Source organism: Toxotes jaculatrix, chromosome 7 (assembly GCF_017976425.1).
Source record: "Toxotes jaculatrix isolate fToxJac2 chromosome 7, fToxJac2.pri, whole genome shotgun sequence".
Taxonomy (NCBI): Eukaryota; Metazoa; Chordata; class Actinopteri; family Toxotidae; genus Toxotes; species Toxotes jaculatrix.
Genome location: NC_054400.1, coordinates 21193087 through 21211925, shown reverse-complemented (window position 1 = coordinate 21211925; position 18839 = coordinate 21193087). Strand labels below are relative to the sequence as shown.

Here is an 18839-nt window from a genome sequence, read left to right as displayed (position 1 = left end):
AGCAGAAAGGGATTGATCCTCACCTACTGTTGCAGAAATGTTAGTGTAGGCAGAGTCATTGGTATACACATAGGAAGAGTTATGGGAAGAAGGGAGCACAGTGTGGTTGTGGATTCTGAGAGCTGGACAAAGACAACGGAGAAAAAAAAGTGATTCACACCTATATAGACACACAACAGAAGACACAAGTGAAAGAAAGACAATGGGAGGGACGTGGTGCACAGGTATGAGACAGAGTGATGCTGAGCTGAGCACAAAGTGGCAGCGCTCGAAAAGAACTCAGTGACTCCACACATCATGCTCAGGTCTATACCTGATCCCTCTTCAACTTTAACATTTATTTCCTGTAAAGACTTGCATTAACCAGTTGACAACATGGCTGTAAACTCAATGCATGTGAAATAAGTAACTGTTTTTCAGTCGTTCACCAATTAAGAGAACTGTAAGATGCAGAATAATGATCTGTTCTTTACATTCTGTTAGACTTTTGCTACCCTCGGATTATGGGACGCTATATGTAAAATAGTGCAATTTTAAATCATAAGTTACTTCACACTCCAGATATTTTATCTAATCATTTCAGAGATAAATCTGACATACAGTATAAAAGCACTGAACACAGGGGCACATTTATAAAAAGCATGATGGTTGTGGCTGGAAGGTGGGTGGTGAAAAACAGTTTGAGACCATGCAGAGAGCAATCAGAGAAAGACATTTGGGTGATACATTCACACGAGTGTATACAGTCCATTTATGTATGCACATACTTATGTTACTTCCGTTAACATAACCTGGTCTGTTTCCAATCTGGTCCCACAGTTCATGGATTCCATCCACAGCATCGAGGGGCCAATAATGTGAGGCCGTGGCCAACACCTGCAGGCCTGGACGGAGAGTTCACGGGTAAACAAGGATCCAGAAACGGCTTTTCCCCCTAATCAAACTCTGTCTCATTACTCAAATTTTATTTTCCTGGCACTTCAGTTTAGATTTGGGGGGGATTAAAAGGTTCATAATAATGAACCCAACAGCTGTGAAAGTTGTTTATTGGACATACTATTCTGATTAGTGAGAAGGGCAGTAAACAAATCAATAACATCCTCCGGTTTAGATTTTAACAGATGGCAAAACATTTTGTTTTCACAGTTCACTGTATATTGCTGATCAAATATATATCTGTATAATGTCATCTTGATTAAATCTGGCAACTTCAAACAGTATAGAAAATTGAAAGTAATCACACCATATGAAAATTCATCACTACCTGGATGCTTCACAGGTTGTACCACTTGAGCATAAACCTGTAAAGAAATCAAATTTATTTATAAAGGCTGCTACACAACAGATGACTATAATATCAGAGGACAGGAGTATAGTGTTTTTATTAGCTTACCTTAATGCATGAGACAAAAGCTGTAAGAAGGTGAATTCGCAAAGAAAATTCCATCGCTTTAGGAAAATGTACCATATACAACCTTTTCTAAAACAACTGTTAAATCCCCATATAAAAATGCATCCAGGAGGAGTTACTCATTATTCCAAGATGTGAGAACCTCTGATCAGTCCCTGTGTCCAAACTTGGAAATAAAGATAAATAATAATACCAGTACAAGAACCAAAAAAATAAAAAAGGGAATCAATTTACTGTTCTGGCATGAGGCACAAAAACTTAAGAAGTTGCCCTTTCATGATAAAATGTGAAGCCCAATTTCCAGTTCCACGCAGAAAACTGTAATCCGTGATCTTTGTGGTCACATTGAACTAGTACTTTGAGTTTCTGTGCCTGCATCTGGAAACTGCAAGGAGTAGAGCAGCTCCGTGGAGGCGTACTGGGTTTCTGGACTGAACGTGGGAAATGCAAAACGTGATGTCATTTTTGGATCTTCTGAGGTGGGGCGTTAGAGCTGTGCGTAAATGGCATTATTTGTGCGTAATTGGAGACTGCGCCGGGAATGAATGAGATCAAGATCTGCACTGAGCGATCCAAATAACCTTTAGATAAAAGATACGTATTAACATGCGCTCTCATGACTGGTTTGGACACTGGGTTAAACTACAGGACAACACCCCGGACTCTCTGTGAACAACAGAGATGCTGCTGAGGACGGTTTTTTTTTTTTTTTGTTGTTGTTTTTTTTTAACAGTCTGCTGAAAGGCAGGCAGATCCAGAACAGACACAACATCTGCAACACAACTACAGCTGTTTATAGGTTTCTCTGTGGGTTGCATTTCAACCATTTATACTAACCCACACGAAAAAGGAGGACGATTCACTGCAGATAACTTACCACAAACTGTAAATCCAAGTAGAAATATTAAATAGGAGCAGTGAAGTGTCTAAATGAAATGTGGGTCAAAGTTCGACTTTTCTCGATTTAAGTTCTTTTTTGTGAAATACTTTGATGTACGATTCCTACAGGTGGGGGAGTCATCAGCTCTGCCAGTCCCGTCACAGGCTCCGAAGGTCAACTTGCCTACATGCATACGACAGTAAACAGCGCCACCGTGTGGTCAGGTGGCTTAGTGTCAAACCATTCCTGTCTATCGATTATTTATGAAACCTTCTCATGTGACTACCTGGTGATGTGTCTGTTTTCAAAGTAAAATTCATCATCTGCTGAAAAAAAAATCACAGTGGTTTTGTTGTAAGAAAACACAAAAGATTCACGCACTTTGTCGCAATGTTACTTACAAGTAGCCTAGTTTTTTTTTTATAGAGGTAATGAAACATTCCCTTCTTCTTTCTGCCCTTCCAAACATCTAATAGGATGGCATTAATTGAGTTTGTTTATCATAATGGTCCGATCAAATTTAATTGTGGGTGAACTAGTTTCTGCCCCCTGAGGCAGAGAGAGGGAGAGAGAGAGGGAGGGAGGGAGAGAGGGAGGGAGAGAGAGGTGGGAGAAAAGGCGTAACCCAAGGAAAGAGATACTGTGGATCTGTTACTGATCCTTTGCGCTTGTGCGGTGAGAAATATCGGCACAGAATAGACCATAAACTTTAGACTTCTATTTTTTTGTGGAGCTCTTATTTTTATGTAGCTGTATTTTATGCTCAATTTGGATAGAATTCAAACTTTTAGACCTGACGCGCTTTCTTCTCAGTAACGCTGTTGTAGGCCTGTACTTTGTTTCTCAGCTCAGCTCGACCATCTCGACCTCAGTCCACATTAAAGTGGACTCGGAGCTACTCTACACATGGAGACTTACAGGATGACCCAGCGGGTGTTTTAGTAGAATTATCTGTCCAGGAGACGAGCTGATCGGTGTGATGAAGGATCGACTGGCCGAACTGACTGCTGTAAGTGTCTTTTCTTTTTTTTTAAACTGCTAAATAATCCTACACAAAAATGCACTCACACGCGTTTTTCATCCACACAGAGCAGGACACAGGCAGATGAGGATGTTGCAGTCACAGTGGACAGAGATGGCTTCATGGAGAGCTTTTTCAGGAGGGTGGGTGTCACTGTGGCTTCCAGGATCACGCGCTGGGTTTCATAATGGGATGATCCGCTCAAATGCTGAGTGTTTGATTGATTTATTTATTGGCTGATGTAGGTGGAAGAAGTTAGAGGACTCATTGATAAGATCTCCTACCAAGTGGAAGACGTGAGGAAGATGCACAGCATGATCCTGTCTGCACCCAACCCTGACGACAGTAAGTGTGTGTCTTTATCTAAGAATAGGATGAGAGCAGAGCTATTTGAGTTTCAGTTCTGCTATGCCTCTGATTTTCATGGGTCAATTTGTGCATTAAATTGTCTTGAGCTACAGTTTGACCTTTGAGACAGAATAAAAATGCAACAGCTGTCTAACTTTCTTTGTGGCATTTTCCTCCTCATTGTAAATGAATGAGTGGCAGGAAACCTGTGAAGGAAGCAACACAATTCCCCCCAAAACCCACAAACCACTTTAACTTGTTCTGTTTTGAGAGTCAGGGATTTAAACATGCAGTCATTTACAGATGTTTGTGGACATGTGTGAATAATGTGAGTTCTCTCTAAACAAAGTAAACAGTTTCAGAATGTTTTTTAATTATTTGAAGCTATATAACATGATCTCTTGTGCACTGTGTTTAAAGAACTGAGAATCAGTTGCTGGCCTTGTTGAGTGTGTGAGGACCCTGCAAGACAAAGACTCTTCAGTTTACAGAGCCATGGCATCATTAGTGATTGTGTTCAATGTAACATATAACAGTGTTTTAAGATCCATGACGTGGAAATGGTCGCCAGGGAAAGAAACAAAAGCCTCGTGATTTGTGCTGTGTGACCTCTGCAATATTGCCACAGGGCTGTTGCCAAGTGACTAGATGAAATCACAGTAAATCCAATATTTACTGGAGAGAGAATCACAGCGAGTTAGCTGGATTACATTATTTTTTCTCATCAATGGACACAGTCTGACGTGTTTCCTATTTGTGTGTGTGAAGGAACAAAGGATCAACTGGATGCACTGACCAACGACATCAAAGGCAATGCCAACGTGGTGCGAACGAAACTAAAATGTGAGTCGAACGGTTATGTGATTGGCAAAAGCTGATGTTATGTGCTGTTGTGTAATGTTGTACCATAACTCTCTCCCTCTGAAGCCATGGAGCAAAGCATGCCCAAAGATGATGCAGTGAACAGATCCTCTGTGGACTTCAGGATCCAGAAAACACAGGTCAGGAAACGAACTGATGACTCTTAACTCCTCTCATACAAGTAGCATATCTTACAGATGTATGCAGGATATGTAGGATGATACTATGCATTTGTGTGGATATATACAACTTTTTCAAGTTTACCTGCCACGTTCACTGTTTTAAATGATGGATTTGTAGACTGAGAAAGCTATTTATTTTTTGTTTTGAACCTTAAATCAAATCACTTTTAATTCCAAAAATGTTAACTGGGTTGTGGGGTATTTAGTAATACAGATGTGCAGTCTGAAATGGTCACATTCTCACCCTTTGTCCTTGTGTTTTCACTTGTCCTCAGCACACGGTGCTGTCCAGGAAGTTTGTGGAGGTCATGACCCAGTACAATGAGACGCAAGTGTCCTTTCGGGAAAGAAGCAAAGGAAGGATCCAGAGACAGCTGGAGATAAGTAAGTGACAAATAATGGACCTCCTGGCCTCTCTTGAGGTCAGAAACGATGGGATATATTTAGGCAATAGTCTTTGAAGCTTTTAAAGAAATATTAATGATGCTCCTGCCATGAAATACTCCTTACACATGTTACCACGGCTTGAATTTGGTAGCGCGTACAAGATTTGTGAGTGCCAGACATGTAAATCTAGAGATAAAAGAGTGACAAATAAAACCCTGAGGCGCTGTTAGGACAGGATCCAGGAAACAGACCACGCCGGTTTCCTCTCTGCTTCTCTGGACACCAACCTAACTGTTGATAAACAGACACCAGCAGCAGGACAGGATTTTTTCACACTTCTTCACGGTGTCAGGGTTTTTCTCTTTTATAAATTCCAAAGTCATAATTGGTAACATCCAAACACTAGACTCTAGTTGTTTTGTGAACTTTCGTGGAAGTTAAATAAGGAGTAGTTAGATTAGTAGAATCAGAATAGATATATACTCTATAATAGAGCACCAACCAGTTATATAAAGACAAATACTAGGGCCTGACAAAGCAAAATGAAAACAAAAATGTACTGGAAATGTATAAAATAGCAGCAGTATTGTCTGTAGCACTGTTTTAACTTGTGTTCAGTGTGTTTTTCTGTGCAACCAGGCAATGTGATATTTACCACCATTTTTCTAAGTGTGTATTTGGTCATCTTGGTTCAAAATTACAGTGACAAACAAATGCAAAGACGGGTGTGTATCAGGTGCATTGTATTATGTATGTATGAGTAACACTAGACAATAGTGAAAGGCAAAAAATAGGACTGTCTCCCAAGGTCCCTGCGGCCAGCATTAATGAGAGGCTCTAGTTCGCCACACTGCAGGCGGAAGAGCCTGATACTGGAGACACTTCGCTGTGTTTGCGTTGCCCGGGAAACGGGCAGAGGGCTCAGCGGCCTGTGTAACAGTAGTTCACCTGTCTTTGACACGGCCACATGAACCTCGGTCTGCGTTGTCAGAGGCTTACACTGTTAATTTCCATCTTTTAGGAGAGATACCTTTTGTGCTTGATGTCTCTTGATTGAACTGTGATCCTGCTGTGTTTTACTGTGTTTGGCTCTGTCTCTCTGAGGAATAGCCGTAGCAAAAGGTGTGTGACACACAGCAAGCACCTGCACAGAGATCTGTCTCTCCAGGGAGGGTGTTGTACAACAGGAGGCATGGCTTCAGGAAAAGAAAGCTTTCTGTTTATAGAGTTTCAGCAGCTGTTTCTCTGTGAGGGGTGCTGGGTTCCTTTGTTCCTCAAACACTTCTAATCTTAGTCACAAGTACAGCACTTATCCATGAATAAACTGAACACCACAGCAGGAGCTGACTATACTTAAACATCAACACAATTATCTGAATGAACAGTCCTGTTGCACTGAGATTTAGAGTTTTTTTCTTTCCTCAGCAGGACTTTCAAAACTTGAAATCATTTGGTTCTTAAAAAATATTTTAGCAGAAGTCTTGCAGCGGCTCCTAACCTTAACCTAACGCTCAACGTAAGCGTGCTTTAATTTTAACACTGAAGAATACATTATCAGTTTATTACATTTGGACAGAAATCTTTTATTTGTTTTTCCATTAAACAATACAGTACACCTCTTACTACTTGGGGGAAAGTCAGCTCTGTGTTTGTAGCAGTGTCCCCTGGGTGGATAAGGGAGACATTATTTTTCTGTCAGCTCAGTCAGTAGAGCCACAGTGAGGCTTCTTCTCCTCACACAGCAGGCTTTATACACAGCAGCTTCACAACACTGCCAGACAAATATATTACCCTGGGATTAAACACACAACAGCATACATTGTACCAGGGCTATGCTCAGACGTTTGTTGTTTACATTCGAGACGTTAGTGCGACACTCACTACGCTGGGAGTTCTGTCTATTAGATGTCAGAGTTGTGTTTTTGTTGTTTTTAAAGCATGCTACAAGAATACCACAGGGCGGGTCAGATAAGTCTAATCTTTACGTCAATGATAGAACATTCCATGTTTCAAAGTCTGCCACTGTATTTTACATTTGGACTGTGTGATCAACCCCATTGTCATAGATACTCAGAAGTTTAAATAAGTAAATCAAGATTTCAGACACTTCACAATCACTGTTGGGTGAGGGTTGCACAATTTTTGCAAAAAGGATTTTGCATCTGCAAACTGTTCCTCATTGTATTGTGTAATTGTTAGCAGGAAGCAGTGTGCATGCCCTAACGCTACTTTTTACTTACTACAAATTTTTGAAGACACTATATACTATACTATAATTTTGGTGCTCACATAACATGATGAAGGGTAAAAATAGAGCACCACAGTAAACAGTGATAGTAATTCATGTTGGCATATGATAGTGATAAATTTAATGATGGATTAACTAATGCAGCAGCTTTACTCTCAGGCCCTGGTTTAGTCCTGGCTTACTGACACAGTGTTATGGCTCACTGGGGCACTTGCACAGTTAATAATAATAATAGTCACTGCCTTTTCTTTTTATTATTGTTTTAGCTGGACGAGTGACAACCAATGAGGAGCTGGAGGACATGTTAGAAAGTGGAAATCCATCCATCTTCACATCTGATGTAAGTGTTCTCACGCTTTCCTGTGTAGTATATTGTTATTGCAGGGTTAAAAGCTGTTACTGCCATCTAGTGGTGGTGGAGGAGTAAATCATCTCAGGTATGGTATTGTGCTGCCAGCCCTTTCCTTTTTCTCAAATGACTAGAAAAATGTGCTTGCTTTTTTGGATGACATATTTTAGCTTGCCTGTCTGTCTTTTTCCCTCAGATCATTTCTGATTCCCAGATCACACGTCAGGCCCTGAATGAGATAGAGTCACGACACCAGGACATCATGCGCCTGGAGTCCAGCATCAGAGAGCTCCATGCCATGTTCATGGACATGGCAATGCTGGTGGAGACTCAGGTAATAGATAACTCGTACAAAGTGTCTGCTTTGTGATATTTTCTCACATCTCTCAAATTTACCAGTATATACACACTTTGTTCCATTACCAGTATATACCAGTACTGAGACAAAACCCAATAAGATAAGATAAGATACACATTTATTAGTCCCACAGTGGGGAAATACATTTGGACACAATATGTAAAAGCATTCTGATTTCCTCATCTACAGGGAGACATGGTTAACAACATTGAGAAGAACGTCTCCAATGCAGCCGAATACATTTTTCGTGCAAAGGAAGAGACCAAAAAAGCAGTGAGATACCAGAAGAAATCCCGGAGGGTATGTGTTCCTTTCTAATTATGTGTTGCTAGATTGTCATGAATAAAAACCTTTGTAAATGTCAGTTATACAAAATCTCAACATTTAGGTGACAAACTTCAGTCATGTGCGACAGTTTTAGTTGAAGTTCAAATAACAACCTCTTCTTCACTTGGCAGAAATACATTATCCTTGCCTTTGCTCTGTTGATCCTGCTTGCTGTCATTGCACTAATTGTTGGCCTGTCTGTCGGACTAACCAAACCTCCCGTATGAGACCTACTGTGATTACTTCTTGAGGTAACAACACTTCCACATCCACAACTTCCGTTCCATGAATCAAACATTCACCCGTCCATCCATTCATCTGTACATCCGTGAATTAATTCATTCATCCAGCGGTTTAATGGTTAAAAGGATGTGTAATGCAGTTCTTCACAATTCTGACTTATCTTTTCTTCTCTTTTTCGACAGAAACTTCTCTGCCTTGCCATGTGTGGGGCTGCAGGTTTGCTCCTTTTACTCATCATAATAGTCGGAGTCTTTGAGTGATGGATTTCATGGTTCACAACCTTACAGCAGTCAGCTGCTCATATACTGATGAGGCAGGGAACAGCTTCATAATAAGACTGTCATTCACTATCCAACAGCATTACAGAGATGATCTCTTGACCAGAGTGAAGTAAGTATAATGTGTATGACCCATTTTGCGCCAGTAACATCAGACCTCATGATACACTGTTCTGGAGCAACTCTATACAGCTAGAATAAAGCGTCCTGTCTGCACATATCCCTTTGCCTTAGTTGTGATATAATGAACACTGACAGCACATCAGATTTATACACTGGTGTACGCTCTGTATTGCTGCCATTTTTTCTTATTGGGTATCACTTTCAGACATTTCTTGGTCTAATGACTTTAAAGAAATAGTTTGACATTTTGAGAAATGAGCTTATTCGCCTCCTTGCTGAGAGTTAGATGGAGAAGATTGAAGCCATTCTTATTTCTGTACGGTAAGTATGAAGCTGCCACCAGCAGACTCATGGCTTAGCTTTACATAAAAACTGGAAACAGGAAAACAGCATTAAGGTTTGTCGGGGGGGGGGATTATGTGCCAGACAATTTCTTGGACAGATGCAGTGACTTCTTGGAATCTTGTTGTTATTGTGAGGTTTGGTGGTACGCCAGGGGAGGCTCCAGGAAGTTACCGGGGCTGGTACGTCCATACACCCCTCGTAAAACTACAACATGCCATTTTTACATTTCCATTTATATATGGAATAAACAAACAAGACATACTGTGGTAGAGGGTGAGCCCTAGACGTGCTGCTAGGCTAAGTTTGATAACTTTGGACAGAACCAGACTGTTTCCCTTAGTCTCCTGTCTTTGTACTGATCTAAGCTGTTGGCTGCAGCTTCATTTTTCGTGTATAGACATGAGAGTGGTATCAGTGTACTCATCTTACTTTTGGCAAGAAAGCAAAAATGTGTTTCTCCCAAAATGTCTTAACTATTGCTTATATTAACTGTTGTGTAATCCTTATGTTCTCTTGTCTCTTTGTATATTTACTGTAATTCATGTGAACTGAATGTAAAACTACTACAGCTCAGGAGTTTAGTAGGAATAAAAAATGTAAAGACAAACAAAAAAACGAAAAACTATATTCCCTGTGAGCATTTCCAGTTAATATTGCTTCAGTCAGAGGAAATATTTTCAAATCAATTGAAATTCATTTAATAACTTTTACAAAGGTGCCTTCTTAACATTTAATATGAAACCTTAACTTATTGAATTGTATTTATCGCAATCACTGTGTGTGATGACTGAAATATTAGTTGTGAAAAAAAGTCATGCTGTAAAACAGTTGGAGGATATTATTTCAAGAGCACACATTTTCCTTTTGATATACAGATTTTTTAAAATGTTTTTAAGTTATACCTTGTGTTTTGTATTGAAGCAGAATAATTGAGTCAAGTAATTAAAGAGTAAAAAGTCTTTGCAGAATGCTTAGTGGTTTGTTTCCTTTCATATTAACAAATTGAAGGTGATAAGGTTGGACTTCTTCGTTAAAACTGCAGGATCAGGACTCCAGATATTTTAAATTGCAAACAACTCTGAATTTGTCAGACAGAATTAAGGTTATTTTCTCTGTTCATTTAACACTCCAAACATTTGTAGGTTCAGTTTGTTTAGAAGAAAACAAAAAGAAACAGAGGGTACTGTTTACTTCAGGACTAATGAGCACTTTGCACAAAGCGCTTGACTTCCGTGTAATCAACCAAACAAGATTAGTGAAGAAAGTGGAAGGAGGTCCCCGGAGGGCAGGTTCTTTCCTCTCTATGAATCAGATCAAAGGAGTGCAAACTTCAGAGGTGCACTTAGAATGAAATGCCAGTGAATGTCCTTAAAAATCTGTTCATGTGGGTGTTTTCAGGTCACTGACTTGACATCCTAGATGTCAACTCAACTGATATTATAAACTGTGATTAGGCTTGGACACAGCAGTTTATCTGGACGAGTAGTTTCCATGGCAATCTGTAGATGCTGAAGCTTTGGTAAACAAGAACAAATGCATGGAATTAATATTTTGAGAGATATGGTTGTTTATTTTAATGAGTGTATTTTTGTTTTGAATAATATGATGACATTTATTCGTGTTTACCATGTTCCGTACTGTGGTCTGTGAGAGTATGCCAACTGTCACAGTCAGCAGGCTGTTTCATCTGAGAATGAGGAAAATGAAGATAGTCTGAGTACAGTTTAGGAAGCAGGTAGTTTTAAAGTAAGAATCCACAAAGGGACATTTATACCTTGCGTGTGTCGAACATGTTCTGCTACTGTACAATCCATCCACCACAATAAAGTAGTATTCTAGTCACTAGCCTTCCACCGTTGGCGAGCACTGTTAAATTAACACACAAATGCTGTTATTGTAACCTGATGTACCGCAGTAGTCTAGTTAAAGATGTCCTGCGGAGTTTTCTTCCCAACAAACGTTATGTTTATATTCAGTATAATTAAAACGCATTGTGTACATCCTTGAAGTCCAACAATTGGCTGAATGCGTTTATTGCCCTACAACCACATGAGCAAGGACAATTTCTTCTTCTTCTTCTTTTATTTATTTATTTATTCTTTAAAACTTGCTGCCTGCTGCTAGTCTTCTTCTTCCCTGCCTAATGGCGCAGTGCACGCTGCTTTACCTCCACCTGTAGGTCAGCGTAAAGGTGTGAAGCCACTGGCAGGACTGTTTATTGCGTCTCCCTTGTGCACGCGCATGTGCAGAACCTCCACATGCAGCCTTCTAACTTTCTGATTGGGGGAATACCAATTGTGAGGCCTTGAGCTACCCGTGTGCTGTACAGAAACCGCGTGGTGTGGTCACACTTTGCTCGACATGGTCGCCCTAACTTTTTCAGCCATCTTGGAGTAGTTTCAGTGTAGCGTGCCGTTTACTCTCAGTTGAGTAGTTAAATTTAGAAAGAAAAAAAAAACATTGCTTTACAGATGGATACGTTCATGCAAATTCCCTTAGTGATCTGCTGATCCCAGGTCTGCTGGCGCTCTGCTATCCTAGCGCAGCCTCGGCCCTCAATACTCTGCTTATAGCAGGATAATGGATAAAGCTATAGCGGGAAACACAGATAAGACAAAGCATCCTTGGCCTCGCTGTATTTATTATCGGAGTATGGCTTTCAAATATCGCTAGCGGTCGTATTAATAGACCACAGCGCAGATTGCAGCGGGTTCCGGCTGTGAGCGCTGGTCTGAGGTCAGTTTCCTCAGGTAACTGTACTGACGTGAATGCAGTGAGCATCTGCTGTGCTACTGCAGGTAAGTTTAACACTATACACATTCATATATCATGCTTTACAACTACTGTTACTACTTCTGCTTGCCGTCGAAATGTAAATTTTGGTACTAACTTTTACTTCTACTTGAGGACTTGTTTTTATAAGGTAACAGTACTTTCACTGTCACAACACTGACATGTTCATCTCTCTCATTCACTGGCAAAGTTTCACAGCTACCAGCAGCAGTCAATAGTGCCCAAGCCACTAAAACCCACACTACTGGATATTTGGCAAGTAGAATCACTCACTTCCCAAACCCTGTTAGAGTCTTACAGGATCCCAAATTAGAGTCTGTGTGAGCAGTTGCGTGAACTTCTCATGTATGCACAAATATAACCTTCCAGGCCTTCATATACTAAAAACTGCCTGAGACTGTTATATAATGAAACACAGAGGACTGTCGGGTATGACTAAACAGATACCAAAGATTTATCTGACCAATGAGAGTAAAATTGTGGACCTCATATCGCAGTCTCTCAAAGTGATGCAGGAGGCGTCACACTACTTGGCCTGTGTAGAAATGACTCTCATCTCATCTGAAGGCTGTAGAAAGATTTTTCTGTTACTCTTTGCACTGGATGAGATGGGTTTCAGCTCTTAAGATGATAAGAATGTATTGCACAGTACAGTAGAGTGCTTGGTCTAATTGGAATTGGAACTGACAAGGAAGGAAAATCCAACTGCGGATAGTCTCTTCTGCAGTGGTTTTGGAGCACGCTGACCTGGATGACCCAGTGGCAACTGTAAGTAATGACCAGACTTCTGCATGTTTTAATTGCAGCTTAATTCCTGCTGGAGCCAGGCTTATCTTGCATCCCAGGTGGGTGGTAGTAAAATATTAAACAAATATACTGGATTATTAGTCTATAGTCTGTTGTCAAATTATAGCCCACAGCTATTGTGAATCATAATTTTAAGATATATGAAAACTTGAATTCTAAGTTCAATTATATAGGCACTCTAAATGTTTTTTTTTGTTTTGTTTTTTTACCTTTAAATGCCATGGTTTGTAACTAGCCATCTGAAAAACTTGATTTGACAAGGTAAAATAAAATCAGCATTTTAGAAAGATTTCTGTCTTTTTAATTTCATGAACAAATACTAGCAAAGTAACTCAGAAGAAATACATGTATCCTTTAAAGATTAAGCACAATTCTTGCATGCAGCTCTTGGCTAAACAACATAATTTAATTTTAGATTGTTTTATAGTTTTAAGTATTTCCTGTGGCAGCTGTGCCGTCTTTTCTGTGTGTGTGCACTGACAATAATCCAACATCCATTATTATGTAACTCTGCTGAATACAGATATTTATAATCTGAACAAGCTGGAGTTATGACATCATCTGGAGCTGCTGACCATGACATGCGTTTGGGGAAGCATGCAAACTGTTCTGTCATGGTAGGCAATGGCTTGGAACAAACAGGAAATGTATCACTGAGATGTAATGTGATTGATGCATGGCTTAACTTGGCATGTATTTTTATATGCTAGGGGACAATGGGTTGCCAGAAGATTTGCAAGGTGGAGAAACTCCTGAAACAGTCTCAGAGGGAAGTAGTGTGGAGCCAGAGACAAAGGTTAACCACTTCAAAGAAGAACAGCCGGATGAGCGTCACGGAGAAGGTGAGTGTGGTGTGTCGTTTTCCCGTGTGTTGGTTGTAAAGCTTTCGATGAATAAGCTTTGATTCAGCCGCGTGTGGACACTGGCAGGATCAGCACTTGTTGATGCCTGCAGCCATAATCTGACCTCACCCTGCACTCCCCGGCCAAGGCTCCTTACTGTCACCAAAGCTCATCATTAACAAATGCTGCCATATGTGGCATTGACTGTATTTTCATCCCTTGTGCAGATGATTCAGCTACTAAACAAACAAGATGTTTTAATGCTTTGTCTTCTGTTAATGGCATTTGGTAATTTATAAAGAGATTACCTAACAAGATATTATGTAATGTGAATTTTACTATATAAAACATAACATATATAGTTTCAACAATTGTTTGCATTTGGCAGCTTTTCTACATGTTTTGCATTAGTCACAGTAGATACCATGTGTACATACGTATACACCTATTTTTATGTTTGTGAAAAACCTGCTTACTTTTTTGGTGATCTTGTTGGTTTTAAGTAACTTTTTAAGAATAATATGACGGGTTAGAAGAATATGTGTGACAGAGATTCATAGAGACTAACCATAATACACCACAAAAACAGACAAGATGCTTTAAAGCTATTGGAGTAGAGAACTACTGAGATTTTTCTTAACATTAATGGTTGTGGCATTGAACTGCTGGTGGTCCAACCCTGTGTGCGATAGACTCACATAGGACAGAGCTGATGTGAAATTGCCATGCAAGCATCCGTGGTGCAGAAAGCAGATGATAGTTATTTCCCAGATGTATAAAATGAAGCTGGGTTGGTGAATAGCCTGAGTAGCTCATATCAGTGTCCATGTGCAGAATAAAAGTCAGTCTGTCATCACAGGCTGTTGTGTTTTTGTGGTGTGAGTTTGTGATTCTATGAGAGCCTGCTTGGGGATGTGGGAAATGGTGGTGGAATTGAGAAACACAGTAGCTGTGATGGTGACTGTAATGGCCAGTGATGCTCTGGGACCATCTTCCAGAGTGCAGCATGCAAAATGCGTTTCTGTGTTTCCTTGCTCTGGGTTTTGGCAGGTATTTCTTTATTCTGATATTTCTGTCCTGTCTATTATTATTATTATTATTATTATTATTATTATTACTATTTTCATAGCTAGAGGCTGCAAAGTAGAACTGTCCAATGGGACTTGAACTATGATGCAGCTGACATAGGAAGAGTGTCCTCTGTTTGGTGTTGATTAAATCCCACAATGCCCTTTCAGGCACCTGTAAAGAGAGTAGCAGGTATTTGTTCCCTCACACACACACAGCCTTTGCCAATCAAGAAAATCCACAATGCACTGAGAAATTGGTGTGTGTCGTTTAGGCAGACTCGCCTTGCTCAAAAATGCATGTTTTGAAAGCTGTGCCAGAGTCTTCAGACAGGACTCATGGAGGCTGGTGTGGACAGTGTCAGAGTATTTCACTCTGTGCACAAACAGCAGGAGGCAGGACAGGACCTGCTCTGCTACGAACTTCATTAAGTCATTTCCACTGGTCTGTAGCCACCAAAGGTAGCATTGTGCCCTGCTTTGGAATGGGGAAGACAACAGATATGAAAGTTTGAAAGTTTTACATTATCATTACATATCATTATATCACTGAGACTTGATACTATCAGAGATTATGGTGATCAGACTACTGTGAATTTAAGCTTCTATATATTTGGTCATAATATGAAAATTATAAATGTTTTTGTCTTAAGATATCTTGTGAAAATTTCATCTGCCTGCATCATTATCTGTCCCCCAAAGCATAACGTTGCTGTTATTTAGTCCTTTTTTTTTTTTGCTGCCTCTCAGTATATAAGATGCCATAGCTCTTGATGTTGTTGTTGCACCTCACACAGTTTTTTGTTAATCTGCAGAACCCATCACAAAAGGGAATGTCAAAACAGCTGTTCACACCTCCAAACATGTCTCAGTCAACCGAGCTAAGGCAGGCCTGGAGCTCCTGTTCTGCCTCCTGACATCCGTTGACAGCTGTCTGAACAGGTTTGGCTCCCTGTAACATTTCAAGGTAGGCAGGCGTCCTCTGAATCACTACTTAAATAAAATAAACTAACACAAGACCAACAGCAGCACCAGGTGAAGAGTCCGAAACTGCCTTCATCCCACATAGGCCAGACATAATTTGCAGCTTGATTATAAGAGTTAATAATTTTGTTAAAATGTTCCATCCATCCAGTTTTGTTCTTCCTATTTATCCCAAGCTTTAAAAGCACATAGCCACCGTGTACCATATACCGTATGACCTGTTCAGTTTCATTGGAGGGAAAGTATAATTGACCTAGAAGAAAAGCACTACATTATTCTCCTTCATGGAGACACATTCATTAAATAAGACATTTGAAGGTCATTCAACGCCTCTACATTCATAAATAATAGAGTAAAACGCAGTTTCCTTGTCAAATAATCAAATAAGTGTAATGCTTGCAGTTCTACTTTTAATCCTGTTGTGCTGTGGTTTCAGTTAATTTACTAATGGCCCTAGAGGAGGTCTGATCTACACTGCAGTTGCCTGTAGCAGCTGATGTTATAGTAAAAACATCAGGTGTGCTTCCTTCTCATTTTCAGAGCACAGCACCTCCCTCTTTAGTGTTTACACTGCAGGTAGAGGACATGGGTGGGAACATTTGACATCAATCGTGTGTGATGTCACGGTGCCTTGAGTCTTAAACGGCCACTGTGCAGTATAAGCTCTCAATTGGGATTGCAGAGAGGGTCCCGCTGGAGGGGGAGGGAAGGCTCTAAACAGAGGTAAGGAGCCGCTGTGGTTGCTAGGCATCCACGCTGAGGAAAGCATATCTGTTTTGGGCCCTGCTCCTCCTCTCTCCTTTTCCCAAACAGAGTGCAGTGCCACTGTCAGCCACAGAGGGCAGCCATACTGCACACGCTCTGCTGCTCTCCTCCATCTCACCATAGTGGAAAAAAAAAAACCCAGGATGGCCCAAATAATCCCCTTTAATACCCTTCTGCACTTGATTTCCTGATCTGTGATTGGTTGGTAATGATGTTGCTGCTGTTTGTGATACCTGATTGGTCTGGCCCACCATTCAGTGAGTGAGGGTTTGTCGAGCCAAGCCTCCAGGGGAGCCTGTGTGGCATAATGACCCGTGACGAGGCGAGGCAGAGTCCCTGTATCAGCTTGCAAAAAAAAAAGTAGCTGAGAAGTACTGCAACAAATTGGGGAGCAAAGACCAAGGGGGATGCCAGAGAACCTCACATGACCTTGCCAGGTTCAATCATGGCTGCTGATCAGTGGTGGTTAGGTGGGCAGGTGGAACGATGGAGCTTGTTTGCTGGAAGGGTTTATTGACAGGATTGACTGTGACCGCTGAGAATAAGAGAGAGAATGACCAATTCTGATTAAGGAAGACGAAAGACATCCTGGAGAGGGAGCACTGCTCGGTGCTGCTGTACATTGCACTGCCTCTGCACCCCTGCTTGTCTGTGTCTGTGTGACTAAGCGTGTGTATGTGTGTGTGAGAAAGTGAGAGAGAGAGAGAGAGAGGGGGGCGTGTTGATGTGTGTGCTCTGCTGCACAGCCACGGTAGTGTGAGCTGAATGATGCTCGCTGGCTTTCTCTCTCTCTCTCTCTCTCTCTCTCTCTCTCTTGCTCTCTCTCTCCCTCGCTCTCTCTCTCTCCCTGCGCTGCCTGGCTGTGCCTCTTTCTGCCGAGCACTGATGAACCATTTTATGCTACAGAGCTGCCATAGCCATCGTCCCGGTCCCGCTGCTGGCTTCTTTTCTGTCCTGCCAACACAGTAGGAAACACCTGCCACTGCATCGGTTCTTCAACTGCTGCTGCTAAGGTACTGTACCGTCTACTGTCTGCTGTCAAGCCGTGTGTGTTTTTCTGAGCCAAGGATTGTTGTACTGGCTCTGCTGCAGGATCCCTGTGCTGCTGCTGCTGCTGTTGCTGCTGCTGCTGCTGCTGTTGCTAAAGGAATAGGGATGATCACAACATGTCTTAGTGTCTTCGACTCTTAGCGGCTAAGATAACTGAAATGTACTCTTCAGCCTATTATACACTCGTAGCCCTCTACCCTTCCATGCATTTCTTAAGAGATGGATCACTGTGTTTTGAGTTGCTCTGCACATGAGTACAGGTTTGACAGCACTGTGAGGAGCCAGAGGACATTGCACATCATTTGCATGCAGTAAGGATTCACTGCCATATTTTTATTCTGTTTCAGTTTCTTGTCCTAACAGAGAACATGCTGCAGGATGTTAAAAGGGCACTTTAGTCGGTGAAGCAGGAGCAGTGTGTTCATTGTCTGTGGGTGATATAATATGATTTTTGGGGTTGACGTTGTTTCTGGTTGTCACTGTCATGCCTGTAAGAAGACGCTTTCTGTAGAGTCTACATGCATAGGAGATGTGTCAGTTCTAAGTTGAGAGAATCATTAGGGTTACTGAAGTTATGCTAATGAATTGGAGATATGAATGCTAATTGGAAAAAAACAGTCATCTGATACTGATCAGTTTGCATGCATGGATTTTATTGAACATTTGTACAGATAATCCACCTGCAGTGGAGAGCAATAGACCATTACCAGGCTGTGTATTGACAACAGCTGATACTGTGAGGTTGGTGTTTTCCACGTTCCAAAAAGGTGTCCTTGAATGTGTGTGTATGCATTTTGAATTGTGTTGTAAGGGGCATTAATAGGTGTGTGAAGGAGGTGAGTGTGTCTGTATGTGTCATTAGCCTCAGAGCTCAGTTTGCAAGGAGACGAGTTCCTATAGGTGGCAGTCATGAGAGCAGAGGGCAGCAGTGGGAATAGACAGTGAAGGCTGAACTGAGATTTTCACTGTGAGAAAATATGTTGTCTGTGTGTGTGTGTATGTGCATGTGTGCACAGGTAGGGATGTCTCTGCTGCCTCCCAAGGTCACTCATTTGAAGAGCTTCCATAATTAGGGCTGTCAGTCTGGATCCACACCTCAGATATGAGAGAGTACTCTGAAGACAAACTCCCATTCATACTGTAGCTCCTCCTGTCCACCTTGACAAGCAG

At 41.1% G+C, this 18839-nt stretch overlaps 2 protein-coding genes across 3 annotated transcripts in view; one reads left to right on the top strand and one right to left on the bottom strand.

Moving 5' to 3' along the window:
• adgrd1 (adhesion G protein-coupled receptor D1) overlaps positions 1 to 1822 on the bottom strand; it is a 28068-nt gene extending 26246 nt beyond the window's left edge. The window contains exons 1-3 of the mRNA XM_041041902.1: positions 1394 to 1822; positions 1265 to 1301; positions 768 to 884 (exon numbers count right to left, since the gene is read on the bottom strand). Coding sequence (XP_040897836.1) covers positions 768 to 884; positions 1265 to 1301; positions 1394 to 1468 — 229 coding nt within the window. The 5' untranslated portion in view covers positions 1469 to 1822. The remainder of the gene's footprint in view (positions 1 to 767; positions 885 to 1264; positions 1302 to 1393) is intronic.
• Positions 1823 to 2923: 1101 nt separating this feature from the next.
• Positions 2924 to 10320, top strand: stx2b (syntaxin 2b). Of its 2 annotated transcripts, XM_041041903.1 has the most exons (11): positions 2924 to 3300; positions 3381 to 3455; positions 3558 to 3657; positions 4429 to 4503; positions 4588 to 4661; positions 4979 to 5087; positions 7605 to 7678; positions 7884 to 8021; positions 8235 to 8345; positions 8504 to 8623; positions 8798 to 10320. In XM_041041903.1, the coding sequence occupies exons 1-10, from the start codon at positions 3271 to 3273 to the stop codon at positions 8597 to 8599; spliced, it is 882 nt and encodes a 293-aa protein (XP_040897837.1). In that variant the 5' UTR covers positions 2924 to 3270; the 3' UTR covers positions 8600 to 8623; positions 8798 to 10320. The 2 variants fall into 2 exon arrangements, with proteins under 2 accessions (XP_040897837.1, XP_040897838.1); XM_041041904.1 differs by lacking the exon at positions 8504 to 8623.
• The last annotated feature ends 8519 nt before the right edge of the window (positions 10321 to 18839 follow it).